Genomic DNA, 15,592 nt, shown 5'->3' with positions numbered 1-15,592 from the left:
CCTGTCATACCGTTGTGAGGTGAGGAAGAAAGAGGTACCATCCATACATTGTGAATATATTGGTAATAGCCCAGTAGCTCTCTGCTACAGGATCACCTCAGTAAGCAGGTGACAGAACTCTCTATTAACCAGATTCCTATCATTTTATCTTCCTATAGCTTCCATATAGTAGATTCTAATACATTAATAAACACCCCCACAAGGGTTTATGTACTTTATATTTCAAGCAAACAGTTAACTAAAAGCTGGTTGTTTTTCTCTCCAATTCTTACGTCATTAGAATGAGAAGACTTCGAATACTTGGCAGTCTCCATGATTTCTTTAATGATCCACTCATTTGTGTAGTTCGCAGCTGTCAACGAGAGCAGTATTTCAAGCCTTCTGTGGCAAAAATAAGTATGCCAAATGAGATCTAATTCTTTTTAATGGAAGGTAGTTTTATCAAAAAAAGCAAAATTCTGTTCTGTCACTGGAGAATTAAATGGAAATCCCTGCTGAAGTTAACAGGGGGTTTGGTTTTCATCCTTCCCCTGACCTAAAACCTGCCATGACAGCAGGAACAATTTCATACTAAGGTAACAGCCAAAGTTTTCATGCACAACACTACAGGAGTGGGGGTCACAGTCTCCTAAGAAATAAAGAGGGATACTTGCACTGTTGAATTTCACTGCAGATGGAAATGATTTATGCTGTAATCAAACGTATAGCCCTTTCCAGTGGAAGATTCTCAAGCAATTAGCACAGAGCAAACCAGCTCTACATGCCTGATCTCGTGAAGCACCTGCTCTTGTCTCCCGAGGTTCAGCTTTTCAGATTAAGGAATCATAAACCAAAACATGGCAGTGTTCTAAAATGTATTGTTGCAAACTTTCCGTGCTTCAAGAATCCACAAATTCATTCCCATAGTTGAGGTTTCAGGGTTTTTTGAGTGGGGATTTATTTGGACAGGAGCATAAAGCTGTCACCATAATTATGAGGCTTTTCATGCATCTTATTTTTAAAAAGCTACAAAAAATTCAATCCTAAAACTTGATGCATTGCTAGTAACAGTCAAGCTGTGGAAATGCTGAATTTAAGATTCCAACACTATGCAATACATTGCATGATGCCAACGATGTTTCGCAAAACACAGGGTAAAACCTGATTTCTTGCTTTTTCTGTCTTAACTAGAGAGTCTTTAATGTCAACTTGAGCAGCTTTCTCCTTCCCACTTAGAAACACTTTTAGAACAGCTCTGAAGAGCAGTAGGAGCTGCCACCTTCCCTGGTACGCTTTATAGCACCCACTTTACAAAAATAAGCCTGCTAATAAGAAATCTAATCCAGTTTGTTGGGTCTGTTTATGTGCTTCTGAATTTAATAATGCTGCTGTTAATGTGTTCTCTCTCCTGTCCTGTGAAACCCTCCAATAGAGTTACACAATTGTCAAAGCATCGTGCAACCAAGTGGTACTCTGTTGGAAGAGGTCAAGCCAGCGTCGTACTAAGCAGCCTTTATGCAGCAAAGCATATGCCTGTATGTTGTTCATGTTGATTTTGTCTTGTCAGATGGTTGTCCCTGCCCTGTGTAGAAGCTTGGTCAGTTATCTCCTCTTCCTGCAGCAGAAGCTGTTTTGAACATTGGTGGCACTTAAAGTACAGGGAGAAACAGATCCCCTCAAATTGAGGGTCAGTGAAACATCTGCACTGGATGTTCTTTCTATTCTGCTTATGAAATCCTGACCTTTTCCTGTCACTGCAGTCTTTTCTGTTGTCACTTAAACTTTTTAATCAGTCAATATAACTCATCCCTCTTCTCTCTGCATTTTTCTTCCCAATTTTATAGAGCAAGTTGGTGACCTCCCCTAATATTTAAGCCACCAACTTTCTTACTTTGTTACAGACTGCAGTGACCATGTGTAACTCCATTGGATACTGTTTATTCTCCTTCTGCTCCTGCCACCACCACCATGTCACAGGGATGAAGTAGAGACAGAAACATATTTTAACCAAGACAGGAGGATGCCTCATATTGGGACTGTATCACAAGTAATTATTTTCATAACCTGATGGAAATACATATTCAAAGAAAAAAAGACAGTTTAGGTCATCACAGCAGTTTCACCAGAAAATTCCAGTGAAAAGTACCTTTTCTTTAAACTGCTGATATATTCCCAAGCAAAGGTTTCTTTTCATGCATCACTTCAAAGAGAGTAACAGATGCTTTTAAACAAATGTTGCTTCAAAAAGTGAATGAAAAGAATATTTACTTACCGTCCTATGAACTACATACTGTGACAAGGTCCAGCTCCTTTATGGTTTTACATGTAAATCCCAGGCATAGTAATCCACATTAAAATGAACTGTATGAAACTAGGATTTCATAGAACTTGCATACCTGTGCACCCATACTCTGAGAATACTCAGTAAGATACAGAGTTAAAATGAATTTCCTGTCACAGACTTTGTAGTAGCACATCCTTCCTGCATTTCACATTTATCATTTCTGCAAAGTCAGGAGCACCTGATCTTCATCACACTGGACCTAGCCATAGATCTACATTTTTAGCAAACACAGAAAGCCCTGGATTTCAGATGCCAAGTGATGCTTTGATTTACTGTTTCCCATAGCAAAGGGCAGAACCTAAGAGTTCTTAGAATACAAAAGCTCTGCAATGCCGAAATCTTACTAGAGTTGAGAAATGAAAAAGAAGTGTGGAGAGGCTGCAAGGGAGCATGAAATGACAGGAGCTTCCATAAAGCACACAGGAGGTTTCCCTGAATGTTAATACAGAATTTGTGTTCTTCCAGTTACGATTTAAATGTTGCTCTTAAAAAACAGGGGGAAAAAAATGCCCTAAACCACAGGACAACAAACAAAAACCTGAACCCAAACTGGAGCCTCCCAGGAGATCAGTTGAAAGACGTGGCCATCTCTGCTTTATCCAGTGCTAGAAGCTGAAAGAGGGTTGAATTTTGATAGAACAGGTCTGTAAAATTCTGTTGGATTTGTTATATTCTTTGTGATTGTTCCCCAAAGGCAATCTTGTAATTGCAAGTACAGTTTGCAAATAAAAGTTACTACTACTACCTGCATGTCTTATTTCATTGTCTTGCATAATTGTATGTGCTTGCAAGTCTCAGAGCAGGATCTGCAATCCATAACAAGAAGCAATCTGGGGAGAAAAATGGACACAGCTTCTAATAAAGTCTGCCAGGTTTAGAGTAATACTTTCCTGATGTGGAATCACCAGACCATCTGCAGATAAGTTACTATTATTTATGACCCCACTTCTCATATACATCATTAAAGGCTTTCTGTTCCTTTCCCATGTTTTCTGTAGCTCTTAAGCCTGTTCTTTCCCCCCACAATGAACGATACTCATAAAAAAAAACAAGTATTTAAATAGTCACAATTAATCTTTGCTCTGCAGGAGCAGGGTAGAAAGCAGGAAGGTGCCTGCACAGTCACATAAAAATCATAGAATTATTTGGGTTGGAAGGGACCTTAGAGCTCATCCAGTTCCAACCCCTGCCACGGGCAGGGACACCTTCCACTAGAGCAGCTTGCTCCAAGCCCTGTCCCATCTGGCCTTGAACACTGCCTGGGATGGGGCAGACACAGCTTCTCTGGGCACCCTGTGCCAGTGCCTTCTTGGTCCTCAGGGAGACCAGCAATGGTCCAGGGAGACCAGCAAGGACTCCAGCCCAGCAATGACATGAGTTTTCAGGAGCATTTGTGGGGTGAAGGTGACAGGACTCAAGCAGGAAGGCAGGGGACAGCCTGCTCCTCTTCTGCAACTTCTGTGTGTTTTCTGCCACTGGGTCAGCTGCAAAGGACAATAAAGGTAAAAGCACCCTTGCTGGTCACATAACTAATGATCTCTCCCATGTTTAGGGAAAATGCCCTCCTGAGTCAGGCTTCTGTCCAGTTCCCTGTACAACCCATTCCTTGCTCAGCACAAAGAGGAAAACCAGCACTGCCTCTTGTGGTACTGATGCTCAGAGAGGCCTCCACAGGAAGGCAAGTAAATGGCAGTACTTCCCTACAACTGCCACCTGCACAAAACCAAAGAGGCACCTGAAAAGCCAGAGAACTATGGCTTCCCCCCATGTCAGAACCTGCCAGGGTGTTTCACCCATCTATAAAACAGGTCTGGAAAGAACTGGCAGGAGGAAAGGAAAAAGGCACATACTTGTGCTAGACCTGTGCATTAAATGCTCACTTCCAACCACCTCCTACCATACCCTAGCACATGAGAGGGAGTATAGCAGAGATACACCTCTGCACAAGTCAGAAACTAGCCACAGAAACCAGTGAATCCGCCCAAGTTACCTTAGGGGCAACACACTGCTATGCAAGCACCAGAAGCTCCCAGGCTGGTTACTATAAAGCTTCCACTCAAGTGTTCCCTTTTCCACCCAGTTACGTCTCCTCCATACTGTGTTTTCCAATACTGAAAACAATAATCTCCACAAAGCCTCCTTGCAAGAAGTCCCTGTTAAAGATGTAGTCATCACATTGTAAGAATTTGCCGTATCAATTGTAGGTCTAAAGTACTCACAGAGGAATTGCTGAAGCAGAACTGGAGCCATGCTGTGAAAAGCGACCCGAGTGTTACCTATTAGCAAGGGCTGCTATAGCTGAAGAGAAAGCAAACACTACTGCAGGCTCAGGCTCAAGGCTCCTCCTGAGTTCAATCACACTGACTGCGAGTTTTCTCCACGGGCAATAAAAAAAGCCCCAAATAAGCAGCTCTAATGAGCAAGTGGCTCTAAAAGCAAACCCCACAAGCTCAGTGGAAGTGGACGCAGTTGACTGGGAAAAGAAACAGTTCCCCTTGTTTGCCAGAGCTCACTCTCCCCTTGTTTGTTGTTGCTGCCAAGAGCTGTGACTTGCATTTTCTTCTGTGTGACAGGGGAGTTTGGTAGCTGCAATCCCCTTCATACGAATGGGCTCTCAGGGCTTACAGGCATTCCTTAAAAATAGGAACCACCTAATCCCAGTTCAGCTCATTTAACAGGAGTTTCTGCAGTACTGCATGGCTCTGTCAGAGCTAACAGGCAGTAACTCATGCCTGTGATATGACATGGTTTGTTTCCTCTCTTGCCACTCATTTCACAGACACATTCCTTGCTCTGCGTTGATGCGAGCTGTTGTTCTGCAGTTATTTGCATCTCTCCTCTTGATGCTATTCTATGTGCAGCTGAGGATGTTGATTCGCATGCAGATCCCAGAGGAATTACTGCTGGTACCTTTTTGCACAGCTTGCTGGCCATATGGCACTGACAGCTGAATGAAGGGACACAGCACCACTCTCAAACCATGACAGGTTCATACTCCAACATAAACCAGAGCTAACTTTGGCATGTTCCTAGTTGCAATAGCAGCTTTAACGAGAACCAGAGCAGTCAACTAGACATTGTTCCATGATACTACCTGATCTGCTGTGTGCAAGTCATACCTCATGCAGCCCGGTCACCAGAAGTAAACCCCAGGTTTAATTGTCACTGGTGCCAAAGTGTTCTCTCCTAAGCAAGATGCCGTGAGCTACAACTACGCATTTCAGCAGCCTAATGCCAAATGACACCCACGTAACTGCTGCTGCGCCTTGTGACTTCCTATTGCACCACCACTCCCCATCTTCTGGCTGTATCAGTGACAAGCTACCGAAGCGATGACAGCAGCAGTCTGTCCAACCTGGGCTGTAAGACAACCAAAGATACAGCAGGTGCCTATTTTTGGCTGGAAGTATCGTGTTTACTGAAAGATGAGAGTGCTTTCATTAGATGAGCTGATGCAGCAGGGAGAAATGAGAGAAGCCTCAGGCATTCAGGGCGCAGTTGCTGAAGCCATGCTCCATTTACCACACGTCACCAGCAGCGTACCCAGACACTGAGAATACCCGGCTCTTCAGGTTTGATTTCCTGTCCCTTCTAACACACACAGCACCCTCTTTAAAGAGACAGCAGTGGGGACATCAACTGCGCCTCTACTTGGACAGCACTAGCTAAAACCATGGCCCTATACACAACTCCAGCAACAAGCACTGGGGCCCCCAAGTCATTGCAGTTCTCCTTAGCAGTGCTGCTGCTGCTGGAAATAAGTGGTTAATAACTTTCAACACACCAAAAGTTATATTAATTTGGATGCTAAAAAACCACCACCGTTCTTCTGAAATGGAGAGGGAAAACAATGAAAGGCTTCGAGTTTTCATGTACTTTATTTACAGGCCGCACAATACATTTTATATACAAATGGCTTAAAATAACAAAGAGTAAGCAAGCTGAAGCATAACAGTTTGATTATTTAAATTAGGTTGTCTCGAAATAACTCCTGCAATAAAGTATTCTTCACCCTGATAAGCAAAAGTTAGTTTGATTTTAAGTCAACCCAAGGTCATTTCATTTTTAAATACAGGATTCAAATCAGTTCTCCGGTGATTCCTTAGTTTCATGACACACTTCCGCATATATAGAACATCCCAAAACTATCAAGAAGGGGAATGGCCAAAATTTCCCCATGTAAAATAGAACCAGTGTAACAGAACAGACTGGAGAAATGATGTATGTCAAACACTCGCGTGTTTTATTAACAGAAAGAATGCAGGAAATACATGTGAGATTTTTCTCTCTTGGAAACAGAATCCATGGTCTGAGATCTAATTTGCCCGCAGACAAGAGGTATCCTATGTTACTTCAGTACTTCGGTGTGTACTGCACAATTACCTATTAAACTCATCCAACTGTAAACTTCACCAAAACTGAAACCGCCTCCTGCACCAAGCAAAAGGAGAAGAGCACTCAAAACCCAAAGGAACTTACATGACAGCGCTTCCAGAAGCACCTCTGCTTCTAGAGAGCACCTCACTACTGTGGTATGGAGAAAATTCAACACGGACCATGTTTTATGGAAACACAACAAAAATATAGAAGTTCACCCTCTAAAAATTATTTTTTCCCCAAGAAATTATATTAACATTTAAGGACACACGTATTTTTACACCTTTTCCCTAACACTGCTCCTTCTGTTCAAGATGATAACTAGCAATCCAGGATAAAAGCTGTTTCCTTTTCCTTTGGCTGGTTTTAAGCGTATTACATTAGTCTAAGCATTTTAAGTCATGGTCATAGCAGTCCAGTCGTGCTCACTTCGTGCCTCTTGGTATGGCTAAAGACCACGGAATATAAACAATGAAGTACTTGCTACTTGATAGTCCATGATTACAGTATTTTGCTATGTTTATTTAGAAATACAAACACACAACACTTACTTTTCGATGTAGTGTCCAGGTCTCTGTAGCACGCTTTGGAATTGCAGCATGGAAAACATAAACCCAAAGGAACTGGGGGGGAGGAGGAAGTAACAAAAGCCACGGCTCCACAGAAAAACAACATGGATTTTAGAACGTCTACAACTGCATCAAAAACGCAAGAGCCACGCGATGTAAAATGCCGAACTAGCACAGCCCCACTCTGCCGAGTGGAATTTGTTCCAAAGGGTAAAACTCTGAATTGACAAAAGCACCTTGTCATGGGGTTTGATTCAAAGGGAGTTTCCATAGGTCATACAGAGGCCCAGGACAAATGAATGTGGACCTACAGTCCTTAAATACATTCCATTCCCTGGCTGCTGACCTGGCCAGACACAGCTCTGGGGTCAGAGATAAATCCTCCTGCCATGCATCCCAAGGGCTGCCCTGCAGAGGGATGGACGGACTCCTAACCCATACACAGCCCATGCACAGCCTCTCCCTGCCCAGCAGGAAAGGCTGCCAGAGCCAAAAGCATCCCCTGGGTTGCAGAGAAGGTGATCTCGTCAGTTATCACACACAGAAATACGTTATCTTTCCCTCCAAGTTACCCCAACACTGTTGCCCCAGTCAAATAGAGTGTTCAAAGCCACAGGCTAGTAGTAAACCTTCCACTGAATTTGGGTTAAAGTCACTGTGCAGTATGCAGCTGCCACAGCATGCCAGTTCTGGTTTTGAGTCATCTGAAAGTTCAGCTGTCTATTGCATCTCCTCATAGGATTACTCGTGCTGTTCTGGTTGGGGCTTTTTCACAGCCAAAGACTGAAATCCATTTTGGCAGAATGATGCAAGATCAGAGCCCATAAGGAGCTGCACTGTCATTTACATGTGCAGAGGGGACTGACTTCTCTGTATTACATGAGGTGAACTAAATGACTTGAAAATTTACCTCCAAAAGGGAAGCAGCAGGATGTCTTCCTTCCATTTCTGTACCGGAAGTCAAATCGTTTAGTCCTCTCAGATCTATCTTCCATGTGAACTTACCTGCTTTTTTAGGCAACTGTCACCTGCAGTTAACAGCTGAAGTGCAGGCAAGTAACACCAAACTGCACGTTTTTAGTGAAAGCAACTGCCTAAAAGCTCTGCAAGTCTTGCTTCATTCTGACAAAAAGCAATCTGTGTGTATTACTGTGGGATTGGCTTTGTTAAGGTTTGTAAACAGAAAGCCTCAGCTGACACTGTCCATAGCTAAATGAAACTAAGGGGGTTTGCCTTTAAAACTTTACTGGCAGAAAAACACTACAGGGGGTATCCTTACTCAAGGAAAACTCACTCACTTGTGAGGCTTTTGTTGTAATTAAGCACAGGTTATTCAGTCATATCCGTATGCTTATGACCAGGTTGCTTCTATTTTCAGATCACAGGATTTTCTACTGTGTCTAGTGAAGGCAACTGCCAGACTTACAGGGACATTGGAAGCAGCATGACTCTCTCTCCATTTCTCATTTGCCAGATCCTCAAACGCTACGTAGTTAGCGAAGGGAGTTTCTCCATGCTCTACAAAGTGGTAGTTAAGCCATATACGAACCAGGATTTTCAACTAAAACAAAAACAGAACACCAACAACTTTGGCTTCTATTCTGAGTAATCCAAAAAGTCACTGACAAGACTACGTTTGTAATAGTGTAAGTAGAAATTTTACTTTCTTAAAAGTAATAATTAAACACTCAGTTACATAAGGTACCGATTTGTCAACTGGATAATCAGTTGGAAGATTGTTTCCAATATGGGCTTTAAAACATTCTTTTACGTACATGCAAAATATAACCATACCTCCTCTCTGCAGGAGAGAGACCACTTGTCAAAGGAAAAGAAAAACATGCTGGAAGTTGTAATGAATGAGTGGCTCTTGGTAAGAGTTTGAACTACAGTCATTTTATCAGGTGTTCAGAGAGACTCGATTCCAATCTTAAAATGTTCTGTGGAATGGCAGATATCAAATCGATTAATTGGCACAATCACAAGTTTACAGAGAATCAGAACTCGTGTCAAAACATTCTGCTGTTGCGTTAAATACTGGTCATTTTACCTTTGGTTACTCCCTATAAACGCAGTATTTGTGGGAAAAAGACGACAGTGTCAGCTTTTCACACAACGTAAGGTACTGCTGTTGACATATAAGAGGAAAAAAACAAACCCTATTTCATCACTTGGTAAGGACATACAAAGTATAGTTCATTTGGCAGAGGAACTAAAACACTTACTACAACTCCAAGGGGGAGCTGAGGAAAAACTACACTCAATTCTTCTCCTCACTTCCACTGCTTTCTCATGACGTTCAATTTGGAAATGATACTTCATCGAGGAAAGATTAGGTCTCTAAGTAACTGGCCCACCTGAAGTAAACAGCACAAGGTTATGAGCTATTTCACTTGCCTACTATTATCTGAATTTCCATGTTAACTACTGAGGTTTAGGGATTAATTTTTTATTGATCTATGAAGTACTTCCAAATGTTTGCAGACCTTAAGCTTCCATGTTAAGGCACTTACCATTCAAGTAAAACAGTTTTTATATAAACAAGCCTGGGAGATGGAGAGAACATTTTACCAGAACATCCATTCTTTTTTTTTTCCTTTTTTTCTCTCTTTTTTTTCTTAAAAGAAGAAAAAAAAGAGAACATTGACCAAATATTTATAAAACTTTGCATCAAGAGAAAGGTTGTGGTTTATTCTCGGCAATGAGCACAACGTACACCTTCCACAATAACACTGAAAGCAGTGCAAAGACTGACAGTGACCTTTGACTAAAGGTAGCTCGGTAAAAAGAAAAATACCAAAGAAATCAGTGCCCTGCTTTGATTGTTGTAAAATTATTTTTTTCCTTTTTTTTTCTTTACATAAAAGTTGGTCCAAACTTACAAAAAAAGCACAAATGTGCATAGTTCAGAAGATCTGAAAGAGTGCCATAAAAAGCTGACGTCCCTAAATTTAGCATCCACTTAAAACGGCCAAAATACAAAATAAAATCCAGAACGAGAGTTTGTGAACATGTACAATCGATTTAGCTAGGTTTCAGACAGCATGAGTTTGAAGCGTTTGTCATTTTTCCTACTGTATGCAAGACCCTTTTCCACATAAAAATAAAGCTGTTGAATTAACATTATTCAAGTCTGTTGAGTTGCTGCTTTAAACTGCAGCGAGGGAACAAGATAAACAAAAACCAAACTAAAACCAAGGGAGTTTTTCCAGATAAAAATGATGTGCCTGAGGAAAAACAGATACTCAATATGGTAATCCTCTGCCTCGCCCTCTCACTGCAGATGTGCTAATGTGTCCCCTGTATCCTTGGGAATAGCCAGGTCCTTGGGCAGGAGAAGTCCAAGTCTGTCCATGCATGTGGCCAATGCCACCGGGATTTTCCTGTAAGGTACTTCCGAAGCTATAGTTATGTATCTTTGTGGGCAAAGAGTGCGTGCTCTCTGGCCCCACAGGAGCGTCACTGTTGCTGCCCAGAACAGGGATAGGGCCGTGGCTGTATTCAAACCTATGGTCTTTATCTCCACTAAAGAGCATGGGGCCAGTGTTGAGGTAAATGTCTCCATAACCAGTTACTGAGCCTGGAAAGGATTCTGAAAAGGCTGACGGAGGAGGGGGAGCACCAGAGTGAGATGAAGCAGTACTGTAGTTATCCAAAGACTGAATATCCGAGTTTCCAAGGAAGCTCCTCCTTTCTAATGCTCCTGATGATCCGCTTCCTATTCCATCACTACCGCCATAATGGGCAGATGAGAAGGAAGATGATCCGAAGTTATCCTTGTAGTCTGGGCCTGGTACGTAGGATTCTCTAGGCTGATAATCCACGCTCGTTTGTACTGGCTCCTCTGTTGTCGCCTGAGCTTGATGCTGAGCAAGCAGCTGCAGAAGGGCTGCTTTCACTCCTGCGTGAGGATCTGTTCCTGAAGAGTTAGTTATAGGCAAATGTTGGTTCTCTGTCCGATAATCAAGGTCTTCATCAGTGAGAGGTGGAGGCTCCGGTGGCTCTGGGGGACGCTGGTCTGGAGGCAAGATCCGAGGGCGCTCTTGTTCGGGTGTTCGGTTCAGAAGCCTCATCTCAGATTGCCTAACCAAATCCTCTTGACCTACGCATATGAGAAAGAAAAGCTTTGGAATAAAAATACACAATAACAATAGCAGGAAGGAAGAGAACTATTTCCTCAAATGATGCAGGCGTTTTGGTACTTCAATTCTCATTTAACTTATTGTTTAAATCTACTGGTAGGTGGTCAGATTATTCTGGGGAGGGCACCAGCTCATTTGCCTCAGGAGGGTGATGCAGGTTTCTCCTCCAAGTAAGATCAACAGGCAAGCAGTTAAAGGAAAATGACACAAGCTCCTTAAACAAAAAAATCCCAAACAAAACTTAAGAAACATATAAATACTAGAAAATTCAAAGAGGGGTCACAAAAGATTTGCAAATAGGAACACAAGTCTTGAGGGACAAAAGGCCACTCTTAAAGAAAAAAAACACCCTAAAACACTTCAGAGTGCTTTCAACAGCTCCAAACACCACAGAGCAACACATAAATCACCATATAGTGAAACTAAACAGGAATCCAGAAAGGTCAACAAGAGAACTCTAAACTTCGAGATGACTAAGGAAACCACTAATATACCGAAGTGGTAACCTTCAGTCACGTGTGTCTGAGTGACAGGAGTAACCTCCTACAGAGTCCGACACTGAGAACTTGCTCTGGTGAGCATTAAGAACAAAATTAAAACAGCCTCACCCTAAAACAGGCTTTACCTAAGCACAGTCAAAATTAGCAAATTCCATCTCTGAAATTGCTAGAGAAGATTCTTCTTCACCACAAACAGCACTAATAAAACCCCAAACCTCCAGAACAGTGATCAGTGTTAACTGCTTCATCAGAAATACTACCAGCACTTGCATATCTCTTAGAGTGGGGCTCATCTTTTGCTCTGTCTGCATGATACCTGCTACACTGAAACACAAATTCTATGATCCATATGTAAAGAGTGACAAAAACAACTGAATCATCGCCTTAGGTGACATGGTTTAGTGCGAGGTGTTCCTGCCCATGGCAGGGGGGGCTGGAACTAGATGATCTTAAGGTCCTTTCTAACCGTAACTATTCTATGATTCTATAATCTCTCCCATACTCACACCAACTCATATGGTTAACATGTTAACTCTGTCCCCAAATCATGACATTTCCACTGCTCACGATATCTGCCAGTTACCAATAAACATAAAGACCTTCAGTACCTGCAGGTGTATATAATGACTTGATCAGATGTGGGTAGCTGGGTGCTGGAGATTCCACGTCCTCCCGGCTGACAGACACAGGAGTGGTAGGCTCTGGAGGCTGCCTGAGTTGTAACGACATTTCATTTCCTGATCCATTTTCCTTCTCCTCCAACACAAAATCTTTTTGTTTTGTTTGCTGAGCCTTTATTAACTGAGACAACAGAACAGCAAATGCACTCTGCACAGCTGCCTGGGCAGCATCAGTCTCAACTTTAGGCTGATTCAGCTGAGCAGGAGGTACAGGAGGCTGGGTGACCGTCGGCTGTTTGAGAGGCTCCTGCTCTGGTGGCGGTGGTGGTGGCGGCGGTGGCTGCTGCTGCTGCTGTTCTGACTGTTTTTCACCTGCTGACAAAATTCCAGCAGGAAGATTTATTTTATTTAGTTGCTGCTGAGTCTCTGGGTTTACCTTAATATTCAACACTTGGGCAAACTGTGCCAAACTAACACTTGTTTTAGACTGTAGCAGGTTTAGCAGGATTGCCACTTCATTCTGGTTTAACTGCTGTCCAGTGCTTGTTTTAGCTAAAGACAAAAAAGGTGGTTTTAAGTATTATTCAGAACTGGCATATTTCAGAAACTCAAAAGACTTTTCTAGCACGGCTGACATGAACTGGCAAAGCATGAGTTTGGACAACACAGGAATGGAATGCTTTTACATATTAACTGCCTCTGGGGGAGTATCTATAGGAAATGGAATAGGAAGATCCAACATAAAGAAAGTGACTTCCAAGGGGTATGCACACACACTTGGACAGATGAGAAATATCAAGCTGGAGCTCAATTTTCCACAACACAACACAACTAAGCTGGGGCTTAAGGCCACCTGCTTTAGGCAGCTGTAAGATTTCCAATTCCCGCAAAATTCCCTATCTTTGACATATCACATCCCTCTGTTAAAAAGTGGCCATCTGCAAAACGCATTTCCAGTCATATTTTGGCCTGTTCTAATTCAGCATCTGGATTCTAACACCTGCTCAAGTGACCAGGCTCTAGGTGATGCAGAAGCTAGCAAGTATAAATGCAAAAGCAAGTGCTCAGTTTAAAGGACAAGCCATCAATCATCCAGTAGCAGGAAAATGCAGGTTTGTGATGGCATACAGTTGCTTCAATGGAGTTTGCTACAAGTAAGAGGACAGTATGATGACGGAGGGGAATATGTATAAGAAGTCAGAATATTAAAGCAGTTTCTTAGTTTCAAGCACCCATTTGTGGCAGTTTATTGTGAGAAGTGAAGCAGCATGGATTACAACATGCCCAATGAGTAGATGACTAGTAGATGAGGTGAAAGTAGTTAAAAAATGAGTGTGTGACACTGTGCAGGCAGAGCCCTCATATTTTTTAACCTAGATTAACATGTACACATTCTGTCCTCTTCTATCCCTGATTCTGCTAATTCACCAATGCATTAACTCATAGCCAATTCAAAGCACGAATAGTTACGCACACAAAAATGTTAAGTATTTGCCTTCAAAGACTAAGAGCAGGACAGCTGGAAAATGCTGCAAAACCAAAAACCCACTACCCTACTTGTGGATGTGCACCAAGATACAAGAACTGGGAACCCTATTCAGGCAGGGTCCAGGGACTTCAATGATTTCATACATTTATATATACAAAATCATCTCTTTGGCAATACATAGAAAAGTTCTAAGGCCTTGTACTGCTGGCTCTCACTCAGATGTCATGATTAACAGTGGACTTTGTAATGTCTGAGGACAGTTTGCTCAACACTCAAAGTCTTCTCAGGATCTTAGAGAAAATTCAGCAGAAAGATGCCAAACAGGGAAACTAACCTTCCTATACACACCTATCCTAACCATACTGTTTGGTTAGTTTCAAGCCATTCCAAGAGCAAACTGTCCTGGGAAATCTGGCAGTTTCTATCAGAACAGAACTATTGAGCTCTCATAGCTCCTGTTAAATTTTAAGATGCAATCACCAGGAGTCCCATTTGTGAATAAGAACATTAGCAGTTGATTCGAAGTGGTTTTTAACCTCTTATTTTGGGGTGCAACAGTTTTTAAAGCATGCATTTGTACATGGACTTTTTAAAGTGTGCCTTATTGATAATATTATCTAATATTATCTAATATTACCTAGTTATGGGTTTCACAAGTGTTTTGCTTAGCACAGAAATCACCTTTATGCTAAACTAAGCTCTCTCGAAAATTAAACTGCCTTCTTTTCTGCCTAGATATATTTCTTTATGTGCATACGGGCAAATAGCAGTATATGTCTGAACAATTCCTTCTCCGTTTATTTACATAGCTAGTATTAATGACTAATAATGACTCTCATCAGGCTACCTGTTATAAAAAGTACAAAGAAAATAAATACTATCCTTCAACTTCTATACAGATTTCATTTGTTGGGGGAAAAATATTAAGGGCTACAGAAAGTCATGCTTGAAAATGCTGCCAAAACTTTAAGCCAAACATACGGAGTGGCAGAAGCTCACAGCTGGCTCATGGTGCGAAACAGGATGAACAGGAGCAAGAGGCAATAAATTGCAGTAAAGTATGATCAAAAGATACTATTTTCTATACATCTCTGCACAGAGTATTTAGAGCTCTGCTCTACTTTTAAATGAAAAGTTGATTCAAGATGGTTAGTATCAAAGAATGTTCAGTCTCTGTGTATGCATTTATTGGGTTTTCTCAGCTGAACTCCTGTATCAGCACCGTGGGGTTTATGGTCACTTTGCACAATCAAGAATGGTCTAAATTGAACTTATTGGGTATTCAATTTGGTTTTGTTAGTCTGTATATTTCTACATATTATGAGGGAACTATCACCGAACTATTAAGAATCTCAAATGGTGTCCACACAGGAAACCATTACTTTTCATATTATACTGGATGAAGCCTTGGGTGATATGGTTTAGTGTGAGGTGTCCCTGCCCATAGCAGGGGGGTTGGAACTGGATGATCTTAAGGTCCTTTCCAGCCCTAACTATTCTATGATTCTATGATTCATAAAACTGGCCTCAAGCAAGATCCTCTGGGTAGGTTTCAGAATTAAACAGCTGTGC

At 41.9% G+C, this 15,592-nt stretch overlaps 1 protein-coding gene across 1 annotated transcript in view; it reads right to left on the bottom strand.

The window, feature by feature from the left end:
- Positions 1-6,182: 6,182 nt before the first annotated feature.
- The window catches only part of CDK13 (cyclin dependent kinase 13), a 49,872-nt gene continuing 40,462 nt past the window's right edge, over positions 6,183-15,592 (bottom strand). The window contains 2 exon segments of the mRNA XM_034068474.1: positions 6,183-11,371; positions 12,520-13,083. Of these exon segments, the coding sequence (XP_033924365.1) occupies positions 10,515-11,371; positions 12,520-13,083 (1,421 nt within the window). The 3' untranslated portion in view covers positions 6,183-10,514.

The sequence above is a fragment of the Melopsittacus undulatus genome, chromosome 1 (assembly GCF_012275295.1).
Source record: "Melopsittacus undulatus isolate bMelUnd1 chromosome 1, bMelUnd1.mat.Z, whole genome shotgun sequence".
Lineage (NCBI taxonomy): Eukaryota > Metazoa > Chordata > Aves > Psittaciformes > Psittaculidae > Melopsittacus > Melopsittacus undulatus.
Note: the sequence above shows the minus strand (reverse complement) of the source record. Positions and strands in the feature narration are given on the sequence as shown.